This window comes from Balaenoptera musculus, chromosome 1, assembly GCF_009873245.2.
Source record: "Balaenoptera musculus isolate JJ_BM4_2016_0621 chromosome 1, mBalMus1.pri.v3, whole genome shotgun sequence".
Lineage (NCBI taxonomy): Eukaryota > Metazoa > Chordata > Mammalia > Artiodactyla > Balaenopteridae > Balaenoptera > Balaenoptera musculus.
Genome location: NC_045785.1, coordinates 181,312,147 through 181,327,062, shown reverse-complemented (window position 1 = coordinate 181,327,062; position 14,916 = coordinate 181,312,147). Strand labels below are relative to the sequence as shown.

At 40.8% G+C, this 14,916-nt stretch overlaps 1 protein-coding gene across 7 annotated transcripts in view; it reads right to left on the bottom strand.

Annotated features, from left to right (window-relative positions):
- The window catches only part of PTPRC (protein tyrosine phosphatase receptor type C), a 122,035-nt gene extending 121,306 nt beyond the window's left edge, over window positions 1-729 (bottom strand). For all 7 annotated transcript variants that reach the window (XM_036825895.1, XM_036825902.1, XM_036825913.1 and 4 more), the window contains exons 1-2: window positions 674-729; window positions 477-592 (exon numbers count right to left, since the gene is read on the bottom strand). In XM_036825895.1, the coding sequence (XP_036681790.1) occupies window positions 477-549 (73 nt within the window). In that variant the 5' untranslated portion in view covers window positions 550-592; window positions 674-729. The remainder of the gene's footprint in view (window positions 1-476; window positions 593-673) is intronic.
- Between the last annotated feature and the right edge of the window lie 14,187 nt (window positions 730-14,916).

Genomic DNA, 14,916 nt, shown 5'->3' with positions numbered 1-14,916 from the left:
CAAACTTACTGGTCCGAAAAGAGGGAGTGGTTTGCATGCAAGCAAAGCCATATTATGATTTTTAAAAATTCATTTTTTGTTGAAAAGACAAAAATTTACTTCTTTTGCCATTAAAATTTCCTTAGACTTTCATAAACTTGTGTTTGTATATTCTGAGGGTTAAGTAATAGCTTTTGTAATATCTTTGAACAGTTTGTAAACCAAGATACAGAGAGACAATGTTTGCCTTTTAAATCGTGATTTTTTTTTGGCCAAACATGTATGCCTTTTTTAAACAGAAACAATGTATTCTGTCACATAGCGAGCCACGTCTCTCTGAGAGACAATAACCTTGACTGTTTTACAGCAGGTTTCCTCACCTCCAGTCACCAATGCTTAATTAATTTTTATGTCTATTTCAAACCAATGACCTTCCACACACACACACACACACACACACAAAATAACTAAGGAAATATGAATTTCCTCGTACTTACCTGTAACCAACACTACAGTGTCCAGAAAGGCAAAGCCAAATGCCAAGAGTTTAAGCCACAAATACATGGTCATATCTGGAAATCAGCCGTATTCCTGTGAAATAGCATGCGTCCTTCTGAAAGGCAAAATAATGGTTATCTCCGCAAAAACGTTTCTCTGTAAAACTGAATCAAAAAGAAAAGAAATGAATGCATACTCTTCACTGGTGTCTTATCGGACAGGGAGTAATTTCCTCCTTCGCTAAGAACAAACCACTTGCTGCTAGGTAGTGATGTCAGATTCGGTTTTACTAACTTCTCCAAAAATGCTGTAAAGCGTCCTCTTTGCAGGAAGTCAAGAAAGTTGTTCCAAGTCACTGCAAAGGCATCTTACTTCCTTAACTCAAGTGATTAGACTGAGTTAGCAAGCTTTTCAAAAGATGTTCCCTACAAGATGTGTTTTTAGTATCCAAATAGCACTCCCATGCAGTATGCATTACAACCAAAAACGAATATAACCCCCCCTGAAAAATCCGTAACATTTTTATCTAAAAGATGATGAAAGATAGTCAGCATGGTTACAGTAAAATGGGGGTTGGCAAGATGATACACTAATTGAATTAGTAAAAAATACCTGTATGGGTTTTAAGAGGACCAAATGAATGAGAAAACTACTACCTATCTGGTCATTTTCGACAACCGGTATCATTTACCATCAGGGCATTCAAAACCCAGCAATATGACAGTGTTAGCGTCTAGCCATTTCCTATGCAAAGCACTCTCAGGGAGCTTCACAGGTTTGCCCCAAATCTTTCATAGATATCCTTGTGGAGCCAGCCATGGAATTGGACACCCACTTCTACTGCAGCAAATTCTGCTTCAAAAAAGTAATACTTCTGTGACTTGAGATATTCTTGGGGCTGCTGCTGAGGGAAAGATGAACCATTAAATCAAGAGCTGTCTTTTACAAAAGTTAACCATTTTTTCTCCCTCAGTAATACTCTCTCAACCTTTCTGATTAAAAGACAGCAAATACACAGTGTTCTTCTTGATTCTGATGGTGTTCTTAGCAAGTCCATTAATTAGGAAAACTCATGCTGGCAGAAAGCCTCTGTGAATTCAACAATACAGTTAAGTGGATTGGTATCATGGTCACAATCCCTGAATGCATTTAAAAATCCTCATGCACAGACATACCAGGCATTATAATTTGAACTACAGATAATGTTGAGGGGACTTCGAGAGAGACAGAGCCCTTGCAGCAAGCTGGTTAGGAAGGAGCGTTGCAGAACTTTTGCGTTTAAGTATATACATCTTTTGATGTTTGCAACCTTACTTGTTTTATACTTACTTCAGCTGCTAGGAACTACAGAGCCACATTTGCAACCGCCCTTGGTGCAAATGAAAATAATCCCACATCTTAATTTCTGAATAGTAACACTAAAATGAGATTCTTATTAGGATTCTGATTTTATATGATTATTATTATAGTAGCTAACTTACTGGGCTCTTACCATGCCCATGAATATGCTTAACCCTTTAATTGCCTAATCCAATTTGTACAACAACCCTTGAGATAGATAACGAGACAGATAATTCCTCATGTTATCTATGAAGTTCAGAGAGGTTAGGTGATTTGTCCAAGATCTCACAGCTGGGAAGTTAACAAGCTATGTTTTGAAACCATCCCCAAGTTTCATCTTGCTTTCCTTATTTACCTTACTATCTTCTTTCATTTTTCTCACCTCTTTCTCCAATCGTTTTTACTTTGTACTTTTATAATTCTTAATCTCAGAAAGATAGAACTTGATGTCATAAAAATGATATTGTTCTCTTTTTGCAAATGTGTTTTTAAATAAAAGAGCTGGGCATGTCTGCACTACTGTTTAGGAGGTAGGTCTAAGAAAATTTAGCCCCACGAATTTTAGTTCTTGGCTCCTCAGCCTATTTCTTTTCTTAAAAAATTAATTAATTAATTTAGTTATTTATTTTTATTTTTGGCTGTGTTGGGTCTTCGTTTCTGTGCGACAGCTTTCTCTAGTTGCGGCGAGCGGGGACCACTCTTCATCGCGGTGCGTGGGCCTCTCACTGTCGCGGCCTCTCTTGTTGCAGAGCACAGGCTCCAGACGCGCAGGTTCAGTAGTTGTGGCTCACGGGCCTAGTTGCTCCATGGCATGTGGGATCTTCCCAGACCAGGGCTCGAACCCGTGTCCCCTGCATTGGCAGTCAGATTCTCAACCACTGTGCCACCAGGGAAGCCCCTCAGCCTATTTCTTAAAATACATTTGCATGGAAATCTATTTGGGGATTAGCTTTGAGTATGTTTAAGTGAATACTTGTGTTCTGTTAGCTTGCTACTATGGCAGGGTATTTGGTAAAACTGGAGGCCAGGAAAAAACTGCGTGACACACCATCTTTTAAAAGGAAGTTAAGAAAATATACTTTTGAACAAGCTAAGGAGAGGGGGTTAGACGCCTCAAAGAAACATTTCAAAAGGGCTTGCATATCACAGCTTTGAAGAAATAATAAGAAATCAGGAGATTCAACTTCTTTTCAGGCAGGCGGGTAGAGAGATTCCACCCAAGGAATACTGAGATTAACTAACAACACATGAGTTGGATTATGCGTTTTAAGGTGTTAAAATTGAGTTTAGTGTCAACCAGAAATATTAGACTTTGAGGTAGCAGAATGTTTATGGGATACTCTAAATGTACAAAGAAATAGGGCCTGAGGTAGAGACAGCACTGGGTGAATAGGTACACAATTCAAGTGCTCTCAGAATGGAGGCAAAGGCACCCAGGGGCTGAAGGCAAGAAGGAAGGCCCTCGCAGCTCGTTGGGGGACAGAGCACAGCTCCCCTTTGGTGGTGGACAACTGGACAGAGAGGTAGGGGCCTGGTAAGCAGCTGGCCTCTCCACAGGCACCCGAGGAAATCTCTGCTTTATCACATGCAGGCCCAGCATGGCCCTAGACAAGCAGCAACAGCCACAGACTCTCACAGAAACAGAAGGAGCATTTGTGACACTGGTGTGATCCACTGATTCTGAGAAACAGGGACTGGGCATAAGGCTGATGAATGGCATTTTTAAGAACCACTGACACTGGGAAAGGACCAGGAAGTGACGTCAGAATTTATACGTAAAAGAGTAAATAGCTGGGTCCTTCCTGAGTGTTTGAAACACTCCAAAACAATCTTAAAGTTTGATCAATAAATGCCAAAATAATCATAGCTGATGGACATATACTAGATTTTTTTAAAGATATAATATTTTTAAATTTTAAATATTTTCTTTAAATTAATCATCATTTCCCAGATTTTTTGTTACATAAAGTAAAAGTTACATCAAGATAGAAACTGATGTAAAGCAATTATACTCCAATAAAGATGTTAAAAAAAAAAAAGATAGAAAACTGATTACATGAGATGAACTGCAGAAGCAGATAGTATCCATTTATTCATCCACAAATATATAGTCATCTCCCAATATAAGACAGTCATTTTTACCATGATGAAGAAAAAATGGTGAGTAAAAAAAGACGTGCTCCCTGCCCTGATGGAATATACTTTAGTGGAAGAGACAATAATTAATTAGCACACAGGAAATACTTGATGTTATGATTGAAGTACATAATAAGGTATTTGGCCTGGTCGTGAGGTCAAGGAAGTTTGCGTGAAATCAAAAGCAATGAAGCTAGACCTGAAAAAAATAATAGAAGTTAAATGAACATGGGGAGAAAGAAAGAGTATTCCAGGCAGAAAGAACTTTATATTTAAAGGAAGAGGTGTGTTCAAGGAACAGAAAGAGGCATGTGAGCCTGCCACAGAGAGAAGCAGAGCCTAATATTTACATATATTATGTGTATTATGTCACAACACATGAATGTATACAGTCATCACATGGTACACCTTCAACTTACACAATGCTATATATCAATTCTATCTGAACAAAAAAAAAAGTCAGACATGAAAAACAAAAAAAAAGATCTGGCCTCAGAGGGAGGTGATAGTCAAACTCTGCCAGGCCTTGTAGGTTCTAGGACACTTATCTCTTTGTCCTTTATCCTGAGAGATACAGGAGGTATAGAGGCATGTGAAGCATTGTTCCCAAGTCTCCTTGCCAATGACACCCGCATCGCCAGATCTGATACCTTCACTCACTTCTCTGTGTTCATCTCATGTGACACAGCAGCACTAAGTACTGTCAGCCTCTCCTCCAACCCTTGCCTTTGGTCAACTTCCAAAACACCATTACCTACTGATTTTCCCTGACCCTCACTGGCTTATCCTCAGCGGCTGCCATGTGGGCCCTTCTTCTACCTGACTTCTAAGTTCTGTGACACATGACAGGCTCAGGTCTGGCCCCGCTTCACTCTTCCTGAGCATTGGAACCTTAACTCTCCTGGTGATTCTCTGTAACCCTCGTCCATGGATCCCCACACATCACTGTCAACTGATGTAAAAAATTCAATACAGGGCTTCCCTGGTGGCGCAGTGGTTGAGAATCTGCCTGCCGATGCAGGGGACACGGGTTCGAGCCCTGGTCTGGGAAGATCCCACATGCCGCGGAGCAGCTAGGCCCGTGAGCCACAACTACTGAGCCTGCGCATCTGGAGCCTGTGCTCTGCAACAAGAGAGGCCGCGATAGTGAGAGGCCCGCGCACCGCGATGAAGAGTGGCCCCCGCTCGCCGCAACTAGAGAAAGCCCTCGCACAGGGACGAAGACCCAACACAGCCAAAAATAAATAAATTAATTAATTTTTTAAAAAAAGTAGGTAAACATATATTAAAAAAAAAAAATTCAATACTGATGTGCAAAAGGAAAAAAAAGATTCTGCCTAGTGGCCAAGAAACAGGGTTAAGTCCTAATTCTAGCAATGACTGAATCTCCCTAAGGTGGAGCTAGTAATACTACCTTAGTGTTGCTGTGAGAAGTAAATTAATTAAACAAGCTTTCAGTTAATGGTGTAAATACACTAGGTTACAATTAAAAGCATACACAGTAGAACATACGTCCTGCCCCTTCTTCCAGCCCCAACAAACAGAGGAGGAGAGACCCAAAGGAGAGAGGGGGGAGCACCCCGAGAACCTGACCTCACCAGAACATTCTGCACCCCATCCAGGCAACGTCTGTGGACGCAGGAGGAGAGGAGGTGAAAGGGTTACACTCACTGTGCTCAACTCAGCTGAATGAACCTCTTTTTTTACCCCAGTGTAACTAGGAAGTTGGGGGACCTTCCCTGTATACTGTTAAGAGATGGAAAAGGCAAATTCAATATGCTGTTTTCTTGAATTGGCTTAAAGACACTGTGGGTGGCAAGACTCATTCTGATTTCAGCAATGTCGAAATGTTTTATAAAATATGTGTCTCAGAATCGATGAAATACATTGAAATAGCTGACCTGTGGCAGGAGAAATATACAATTATTTTAATGAGCTCAGACCGTTTAATAAACCAGTCATGTATGTAAAAAACTACAAGACGGGCAGTGAGTTCTGATACCAGTTTCCAAATCTGCCTCAATAAGAAAGTCTCGTAGCTTTTCACAAACTAAGAGAATATTCCACTCTGGCCGGGTCGTCTGTGGATTCCACTTTGTTCTTGTTCCATAAGGTCTGAACCGAGGTGTGTGTGCTTTACTTCAGTAACATGACTGAGGACAAGCCACGTTTAACATTGGTTGGTTCCTTTGAAACCTGCAGGATCCTTTTCTCTCTCTTTCTCTCTCTCTCTCTCTGTCTCTCTCCCTCTCTTACTGCACTGGCTCCTGGCAATGGATGACTTCCCTTCGTGGGCTATTCCAATCACCTACCTGGATGCATAATATAACACATAGCAAGTAGAGCACAGGAGATGAATTAGCCTCCAAATGCTATGATGAGATATAATGTTGGAAACTATGATAGTGTAAAATAGGGACTCTACGTATGGTCCATTGTATATGCCTTCACTATAACCTAACACGTTCACTCCAAGCCATGCACTGGGTGCTCGCTCAATTGATTCATTTAGTTTTCACAACACTAAGTGTTATGACTTTTTCAACAAGACAGAAAATAAAAAACAGAAGATGCTGCACATTGGGCTCTATCTGAGCTGTCACTGTTGCTTCCTTCATATCACGTCCACGCAGCTGGTGTCCTGCCCACCTGCATGCACGTGTTTACCTTTGTGTGCTGTTTCCCATCCCATGTCATACAAGGCTCAAACTCTTCAACATCAACTTAGTATAAAAGCAATGGTTTCTTTCTTGCTAGCTCTTATTATTTGAAAATACTGTTAAATAGTAGTCTGCATTTTACTTATTTTTCCATAAAAAAATTTCTAAAAGTCTGTACTATATTTAAAATAGAGAACCAACAAGGACCTACTATATAGCACAAGAAACTCAGCTCAATATTCAGTAATAACCTAAATGGGAAGAGAATTTGAAAAAGAATGGATACCTGTATGGGTATAACTGATTCACTTTGCTGTTCACCTGAGTTGAAGTTAAAATTTCTGAATCCAGCTTGAAATTAATACAAATAAATAATGGATGATAAACAACGAAAAACAAGTACTTTCAAAAAGCTCACAGCGGATTTCAAAATGTCAAAGAATATGGACATGCAGATATTTCAAGTGTGTCACACGGAGTCACAAAGGAAATAGTGTCAGAGGAGATACGGACTGAACCCCACAAAACTAAATTAAATAAAACAAGGGCCAAGCATGTGAGAAAATGTGTAGATCTGATGTAATGTCCTCCTACAAATTCAATCTGTTGCAAATCTCAACAGCCAGACTCTTGGCATCTTAAAGTCGTTGCATATCACTTTGGCCAGTTAGTAAAACACATTTAAAAAGATGACAACAAGGTCCTACTGTAGAGTACAGGAAACTGTGTTCAATATCTTGTAATACCTATAATGGAAAAGAATCTGAAAAAGAATAGATATACATGTGTATAACTGAATCACTTTACTGTACACCTGAAACTAACACAACAGTATAAATCAACTACAGTTCAATTAAAAACAATTCATTAAAAAAGACTCATTCTCTACTCTGACTGGGTTAAATTTAACATGTGAGCTCTGATTATGCTGGTTTCGCTTGGACATGATCTTGAAGACGTCTTTAGGTTGATAATGTGAGATATAACATGCTATTTTTTTTCTTTTTTTGGCCGCATGGCATAGGGGATCTTAGTTCCCTGACCAGGGATCGAACCCGTGTCCTCTGCAGTGGATGTGTAGAGTCTTAACCACTGGATGGCCAGGGAAGACCCAACATGCTATTTTGAGGGCAGTGGACTCCTGTATGATTTTTAAAAATTTGGTAAACATAAATGCTTTTCATAAAGCATTTTGTCTGCTTGAATAAGGCCCACTGGTGGAGACACCTGAGGCCACCTCCTCCAAGGAATCTTGTCTTCCAGCCCCTCCCCCTGTAGCCCCTGTTGCAGTAGGACAGTCATGGAACACCTGTGTCTATGGAGGGCTTCACACCAAATGTCCTCTGGGGTACATTGCCCAGGAGGAACTAGGTCGATACCATGGATATCCAAGTTCCACATGTTTCTTGCCAACTGATGAACAGAAAGCTATGGTAGCTGCAAGACTTCCTACCTTGAAGCATCAGAGATGCTGCTTCCAAGAATAAGAAGGGTGAGAAGATCTGCCGTTTGGGCCACTGAGTTGTGCAAAGTACTTCCTAGTGCAAACGTGATTTCTGAGAAGCCAGCTTTCTCAGGGGAGTAAGGAGAGGTACGGGGGTCTGTGACTTTGTGAGCCACGTGTGTAAGAGACCCACACTCAGCTTTCCCTACAGGCTGGCCTTTGGTTTATCTCTTACCCTGACTTTTGTATCCTTTTCTCTCTCCCATGTCGTTATAATAGGCTGTGTCACAAGATGTCATTGAGGGAGCCTAGCAAAATTAGAACTCTGGGAGTATAGCTAGAATTCAACGGACCTGACAGGCTTAGAAAATGGACCCAGTGGACACATCCACGATAACCCGTGGGAAACAGAAGATGCAAGTTCAACTCATAATCTTTCTCCCCCAAATACAATTTTGTTCTAGAGTTTCCTACCTCAGTTTGTGGCACCACCAGCCATTCTGTTGTGAAAATAGAAACCTTGGTGTCATTCTCGAAACTCACTTCCTCCAATCCATCATTAACTTCTCTCCATATGACTTCCTAAGTAGATCTTAAATTTCTCAATTTTTCTCCATTTACGCCACCAGCCAAGTGACTACCACCTCTTGAATAAACATTTAAAATACCGGGACTTCCCTGGTGGCGCAGTGGTTGGGAATTTGCCTGCCAGTGTGGGGGACACGGGTTTGATCCCTGGTCCTGGAGGATCCCACATGCCACGGAGTGGCTAGGCCCATGCGCCACGGTTGCTGGGCCTGCGCTCTGGAGCCCGCGAGCCACAACTACTGAGCCTGTGAGCCACAACTACTGAGCCTGCATGCTGCAACTGCTGAAGCCTCTGCACCCAGAGCCCGTGCTCTGCAACAGGACAGGCCACCGCAATGAGAGGCCCGCACACCGTGGCGACGAGTGGCCCCCGCTCGCCGCAACTATAGAGGGACTGCTCGCAGCAGAGACGACCCAAAGCAGCCAAAAATTAATTAATTAGTTAATTAATTAATTTTTTAAAAATGACCTCCTAACAGCTCTGCCTATATCTGCTCTAACAGTATTTCTCACTTGCCAATTCATTCTCCACTCTGTATTCAAGAGGTCTTTTCTAAATGAAATTGTATCTTGGGCACCCGCCCCAGATTCTGTCAATATTTTTCCACAGAATTTAGGATTAAAAGAAAAATGCTTAAGAGAACCTCAATGGCTTTGCATGGTCCAGATTTCTGCTCTTCTACAAACCCAATTTTTCACCATCCCCTTCACCCTAGTCATACAGACATTGGCTCAGACCTTCCTGTTTACCGTAGCTTTATCCAGGTAAAAGATTTTACATATAGTGTCCTCTCTGCTTTAAAAACTCTCCCCCATCTGGCAACATTCTTTTAATCCTACAGGTAGGACCAATCATCCCTGTCTTGGGAAGTATTCCTTTGCTTCTCTGATTAGACCAAATAACCTACCATTGCTCTCCCAGTATTTATTTCATCTTCTTCATGGCACCAGTCACATTGTTTGGGTGATTATTTGATTAATTTCTTTCTCTACCACCAAACCATATGTCCCATGAGGTCTGCTACCTCAGCCCGAAGGCAGAGGTGTACTCTCATTAGTTATTAAATGAATGAATGACCACAGCATCCTTCCCGATGCCCCCGGGCTGCCTAAGACTCTCAGGACTTTTTTGCAACCCTGAGATGAGGATTAAATTTTCCACCCTTCCTGGTATAAAATGGGTAGAAGTTTAGATTTAGTTTGAGTTACAGAAAATAAAGAAGTGTGACAATTTGGGGACACCTGAATTAAGGTCACAGAATCATATCTGCTATATAGACAGACAGTCCCCAACTTACAGTGGTTTGACTTAATGATTTTTTTGACTTTACGATGGTGCAAAAATGATACGCATTCATTAGAAATCATACTTTGAATTTTGAATTTTGATCTTTTCCCTGGCTAGTGATATGCTATACGACACTCTCTCCTGATGCTGGGCATGGGTAGCCAGAGCTCCAGCCATGAGATCACGAGGGTAAACAACCAATACACTCACAACCATTCTGTTTCTCACTTTCAGTACAGCATTCAATCAATTACATGAAATATTCAACACATCGTTATAAACTGGGCTTTGTGTTAAATGATCTTGTCCAACTGTAGGCTAGAATGTAAGTGTTCTGAGCACAGTAAAGGCAGGCTAGGCTAAGCGATGATATTCAGGAGGTTTGATGTATTAAATGCATTTTAACTTATGATGTTTTCAACTTATGATGAGTTTATCGGGACATAACCCCATCGTAAGTGAAGGAAGATCTGTACTTGCTGAGTAGGGCACTCTTATTCTTCCTGTTTTCAAAGACAAGTTCATTTTCTGCACCGTATGCAGGAAGAAACAAAGGAGCATGTAACACCAAAACCATCTTCCAAAGATGTAGCTCTGTTTTGATGGAAGGCCCTTTCCTCCTAATAAGCACTCCATTAGTTAGGGTTAATTCTTCCTGCTGGATCAAAGAGACTCTCAAATGTATAAAGGCTCAAATGCAGTGAAAGCTTATTTCTACCTCAAAAGACAGTCCAAGGTGGTGTTCCAGGGTTGGAAGCTGATCTTCTCCACATGGTGATTCAGGCAACAGGTCCTTTCTATCTTGAGGCTTCACAATTCCCTGGCCTCGGCGTTGTCTGCACTTAGTGGGAGAAGGGCAAAGAAAGCATGGATAAGGCCCACACAATCCTTAAGGCCTTGGCCTGGAAGTGACACATATCACTTCGCCACCCATTCTAATGACAATGACTTGTGACATAGATCCAGATACAATGGGAGAGGGGTAATGGGAAAACGTAGACTGGGACAATGTCTCCAGGTGGGCATCTACCTGCCTGCAACAACTCTATACTATGGAAAAGGAGAATAAGTATAAGTTTGGGAGGACAGCTAGACATTGTTGCCCAAAATACCCTGGGTTTGGATAAGAAAAAACCAGGAGAACTTGGACGTAGAAAAAAGAGAGTGTTAAAAACTGCTATGTGCAGAGTACAGTGCAAATGAAAACAAGTAGGATATTATCCACACCCTCTAGGAGTTCAGGCCAGGGAGGAAAAGGACAAATGCACAAACTATAACATAAGATATGTACATAGCCGTATGTATGTGTTCAATTTTTTGATGAATATAAGAATTTTCAAACCTTTAGGATATGCTTAGATCTGAAGAATTATCTTCATTTTCTTCAGATGATTGTCAAGCACTGGGTTTTCTGGGTGCCAAAGAAATATTACCCTGCAAATGTAACTTATTTTACAGGAGAAGCATTTGAGACCCCTTACTACCTGTCAAATAACCTTGACACTTTAGTTTCCTGTGAACTGAGGGTATATTTAATATGTAAGGTAGTAAATTTTCATGGTAAAAAAAAAAAATCTTTGTAAACTAAGCAAGATCACAAAGGCACCACAATAGTGGATGATCTGGTATGAAAATGGAAAAATATCATGTACCTGAACAATTCTATAGAATGAGATTATGTTTAAAGTACCAAGAGGAAAGATTTGGCTTTAATTAGTTATGTCTTGTCAAACACTGATAAGAGTAGTAATAGTAGTAGTAGCGGTTGTAATACATTCATCAAGCACTGTTCTCACATTAATTTGAATTTTCTCCTGGGATCAGAGCACCAGTATGAGGCTGGGTAGTATTATGTCATCATGTTTTCAGGCCCAGATTAGTAAAGAAACTTCCCCTAGTTCATTTATACTGTAAGAGACAGAATGTTTGCAATTCAAATAAAATCCAAACCCCATAGAGCCCTGTAAATTCCAGCCTGGATCTCACACTTGATCCTGTGGACTTTTCACTCCATGCTTCTCCCACGTTTGTCCTCCCCCAACATTGGCCATGACGTGTGCTGTTTACTATGCTCCTTCCCTCCTACTTCCCATCACCAAATCCTTCTCTTTTTCACATCACGGCTTGACTATCAGAAAGGCCTTCCCTGACCATCCTTCCTAAAAAGATCCCCAACTCTGATTCGCTCCTTTATTTCAACCCCTTACTCTTTCCCTTTGTAACATCTTCCAATAATTATGATATTTTTATTTGTCCATTTATTTACTAACCTTTCATCCATCTTCCCCACTTGGATGTAAGCTCCATAAGGGCAGGGGATCTGCTTGCTTTGTCCATCACTGAATCACAGGTGCCAGGAACAGCTTCTGTCTTCTGGAAGGTGCCCAGTACATGTCTGTTAGTGAAGGAGAGAATGATGGTATACAAGAACAAGAAGATGCATATATGAATAAGTGAAAGAGGTGCATTTCTTTTTCCCATGTGAGGAACCTTTAACATAAATAAATTTGCTAGATAGAGATACAGCATAATATATAGACAGCTTACTCTTTTGAGTCAGCTTTCCTTCCTGAAAATTTAACTGCTGCCACTAAGTTTTGAGATCTTATAAAAAGTTACTGTGCTATCTACATGTAGTGGCACTTTTTCTTAGCACAGTTTCTCAATATAAAATGGTAGCTACTACTTTACTGAATTTGAACCTGAACTAAATGAAATGAATGTCAAGCATCTAGCACCATGTCTTATACATGAAATGTTAGTTCCTTAGAGAACACAGCCTGTGATCTAGACATTGATCCAGGAGCCAGAAGGACTTATTTCTATTCTTGGGTTTCCCACTTACTTGCTTTCTGACCCCTTAGCCAGTCTTTTTCTTATTTCTTTACTTAAGGGAAATACTCCACCTTTTTCTACGTATAAAATTCTCTCTCACATATTAGCTTCTTTAGCTAATGTTATAGGATAATAATAAATTGCTTTAAGCCCTAATTTGGGGGCTTAAATCCATCATTGTCTCATCTGGGAAAAGTTTAAGGTAGTTTCTTAATGAACCTTAATAGTGGCAAGAGGAGCAAAACTTAAAATGCTAACTTTTTCCAAATGATATTCTAGTCCAATTTCCAAAATATGTCAATCTGTAATTTGTAACCACTTTTAAACATGGCTTTCAAAACTCTGCAAGCCCATCTTTTCCAACCTCTTAGTTAACTATGTAATAACTGCGTACAAGTGTTTGAGAATCACAAACCTGAAGGAATCTGCCCCAGGCCTACGGGCAGCACCTGTGTTTGTGTCAATGGAGTTCGCTTTCATATGTAATCAGTTGGCTCAGATGGACTGCTAGGGGGTTTGACCTTTGTTTCTTTTGGGAGAAACACTGTGTTTTGGGAAGACTGTCAAAGGAAGCTACCCTCCCACTTTCTAGAATCACACTGAGACTCCATCCTCCACTCTGAACACATGAAGAGGTGACCAGCTAATGAAACCCCATCTCATCGTGATTTGGCATGAAGTAGAAAGTCAAGGGGACCTATTTAATAATCAGTAACTTCATTAAAAAGGAATCAGTTACCCTCATTTGGAAACATCTGGATGAATTATGAATACGCCCTATGGTAAGATCAGAAACTTACCATAGAAAACTAACCAGCGGCTTCCCTGGTGGCACAGTGGTTGGGAATCCGCCTGCCAATGCAGGGGACACGGGTTCGAGCCCTGGTCTGGGAAGATCCCACATGCCGCGGAGCAACTAAGCCCGTGAGCCACAACTACTGAGCCTGCGCGTCTGGAGCCTGTGCTCCGCAACAAGAGAGGCCGCGATAGTGAGAGGCCCGCGCACCGCGATGAAGAGTGGCCCCCGCTCGCCGCAACTAGAGAAAGCCCTCGCACAGAAACGAAGACCAAACACAGCCAAAAATAAATAATAAATAAATAAATAAAATTTAAAAAAAAAAAAAGAAAACTTACCAAAGTTTTCAAGTTTATTAGAAGGAGGTCAGAACACAGAGAGCAATTAGAATTCTAAAATCTCCAGTTCTCCATTGGATCCTCATTTCCAAACTAAAGATGAAAGCAAGATGGAACTAGCTTTTTTTCTCCCCAAGTTAGACATCGAGGCAAAGAGATGTTATCACTTTAATAACTGAACTGTAATCATGAACATGTTCACTGACTTAGGGAAAAGTAATTCAACAAAGGCCCTCTGCCCTACAAAAATCGCCACTTTTGGAAAAAGGCTGTAGGTCAAGTGAGAGAGATGAAAGATGGTCACACTCTCTTTGACAAGATTTGAACAATAGGAGAGGCCTTAAGAAAATGGCGGCTTCCACGTCCTGTCTCTTGAATACTCACCCTTGAAGCCTTGAGCCTACTATGATAGCCACATGTGGAGGTCATTTACAGTAGAGGACAGCAAATTTTCTGTAAAGGGTCAGATAGTAAGTGTTTTGCAGGATACAGACAACATTTAAAGAGAGTAGACAGAAAGTAGACAACATTTAAACAATTGTGTGTGACGGTGTGCCAATAAAGCTTTATGTATGGATACAAATTTGAATCTCATATAACTTTCAGACTTCATGGAGCTTTATTCTTCTTCAGATTTTTTTTTAAAACATTAATAAATTTTAAAACCTTTCTTAGCTCACAGGCTGTACAACAGGCTGCAGACTGCATTTGACAGAGAGAGAAAAAGATGTTCATGAGCCCTCGATTGCTCCAGCCCTCAGACATTTGCTTTCCCAGCTGAGACCCCAGATATCAGGGCAAGGTGAGTCATCTGCACTGTGCCCCATCCAAGTTCTTGGTTCCCAGAGCATGAGATATGATAATAATAATTTGCTTTAAGCCCTAATTTTGGCCATAGTTTGTTAAGCAGCGGTAGATAATCTAACTGGGATAGCCCTTATAACAAAGACGACAATGAAAAGCTACATTTAATGTTTTTGAAAACTTGGTGACCATCTCACTGGTCTTATCCC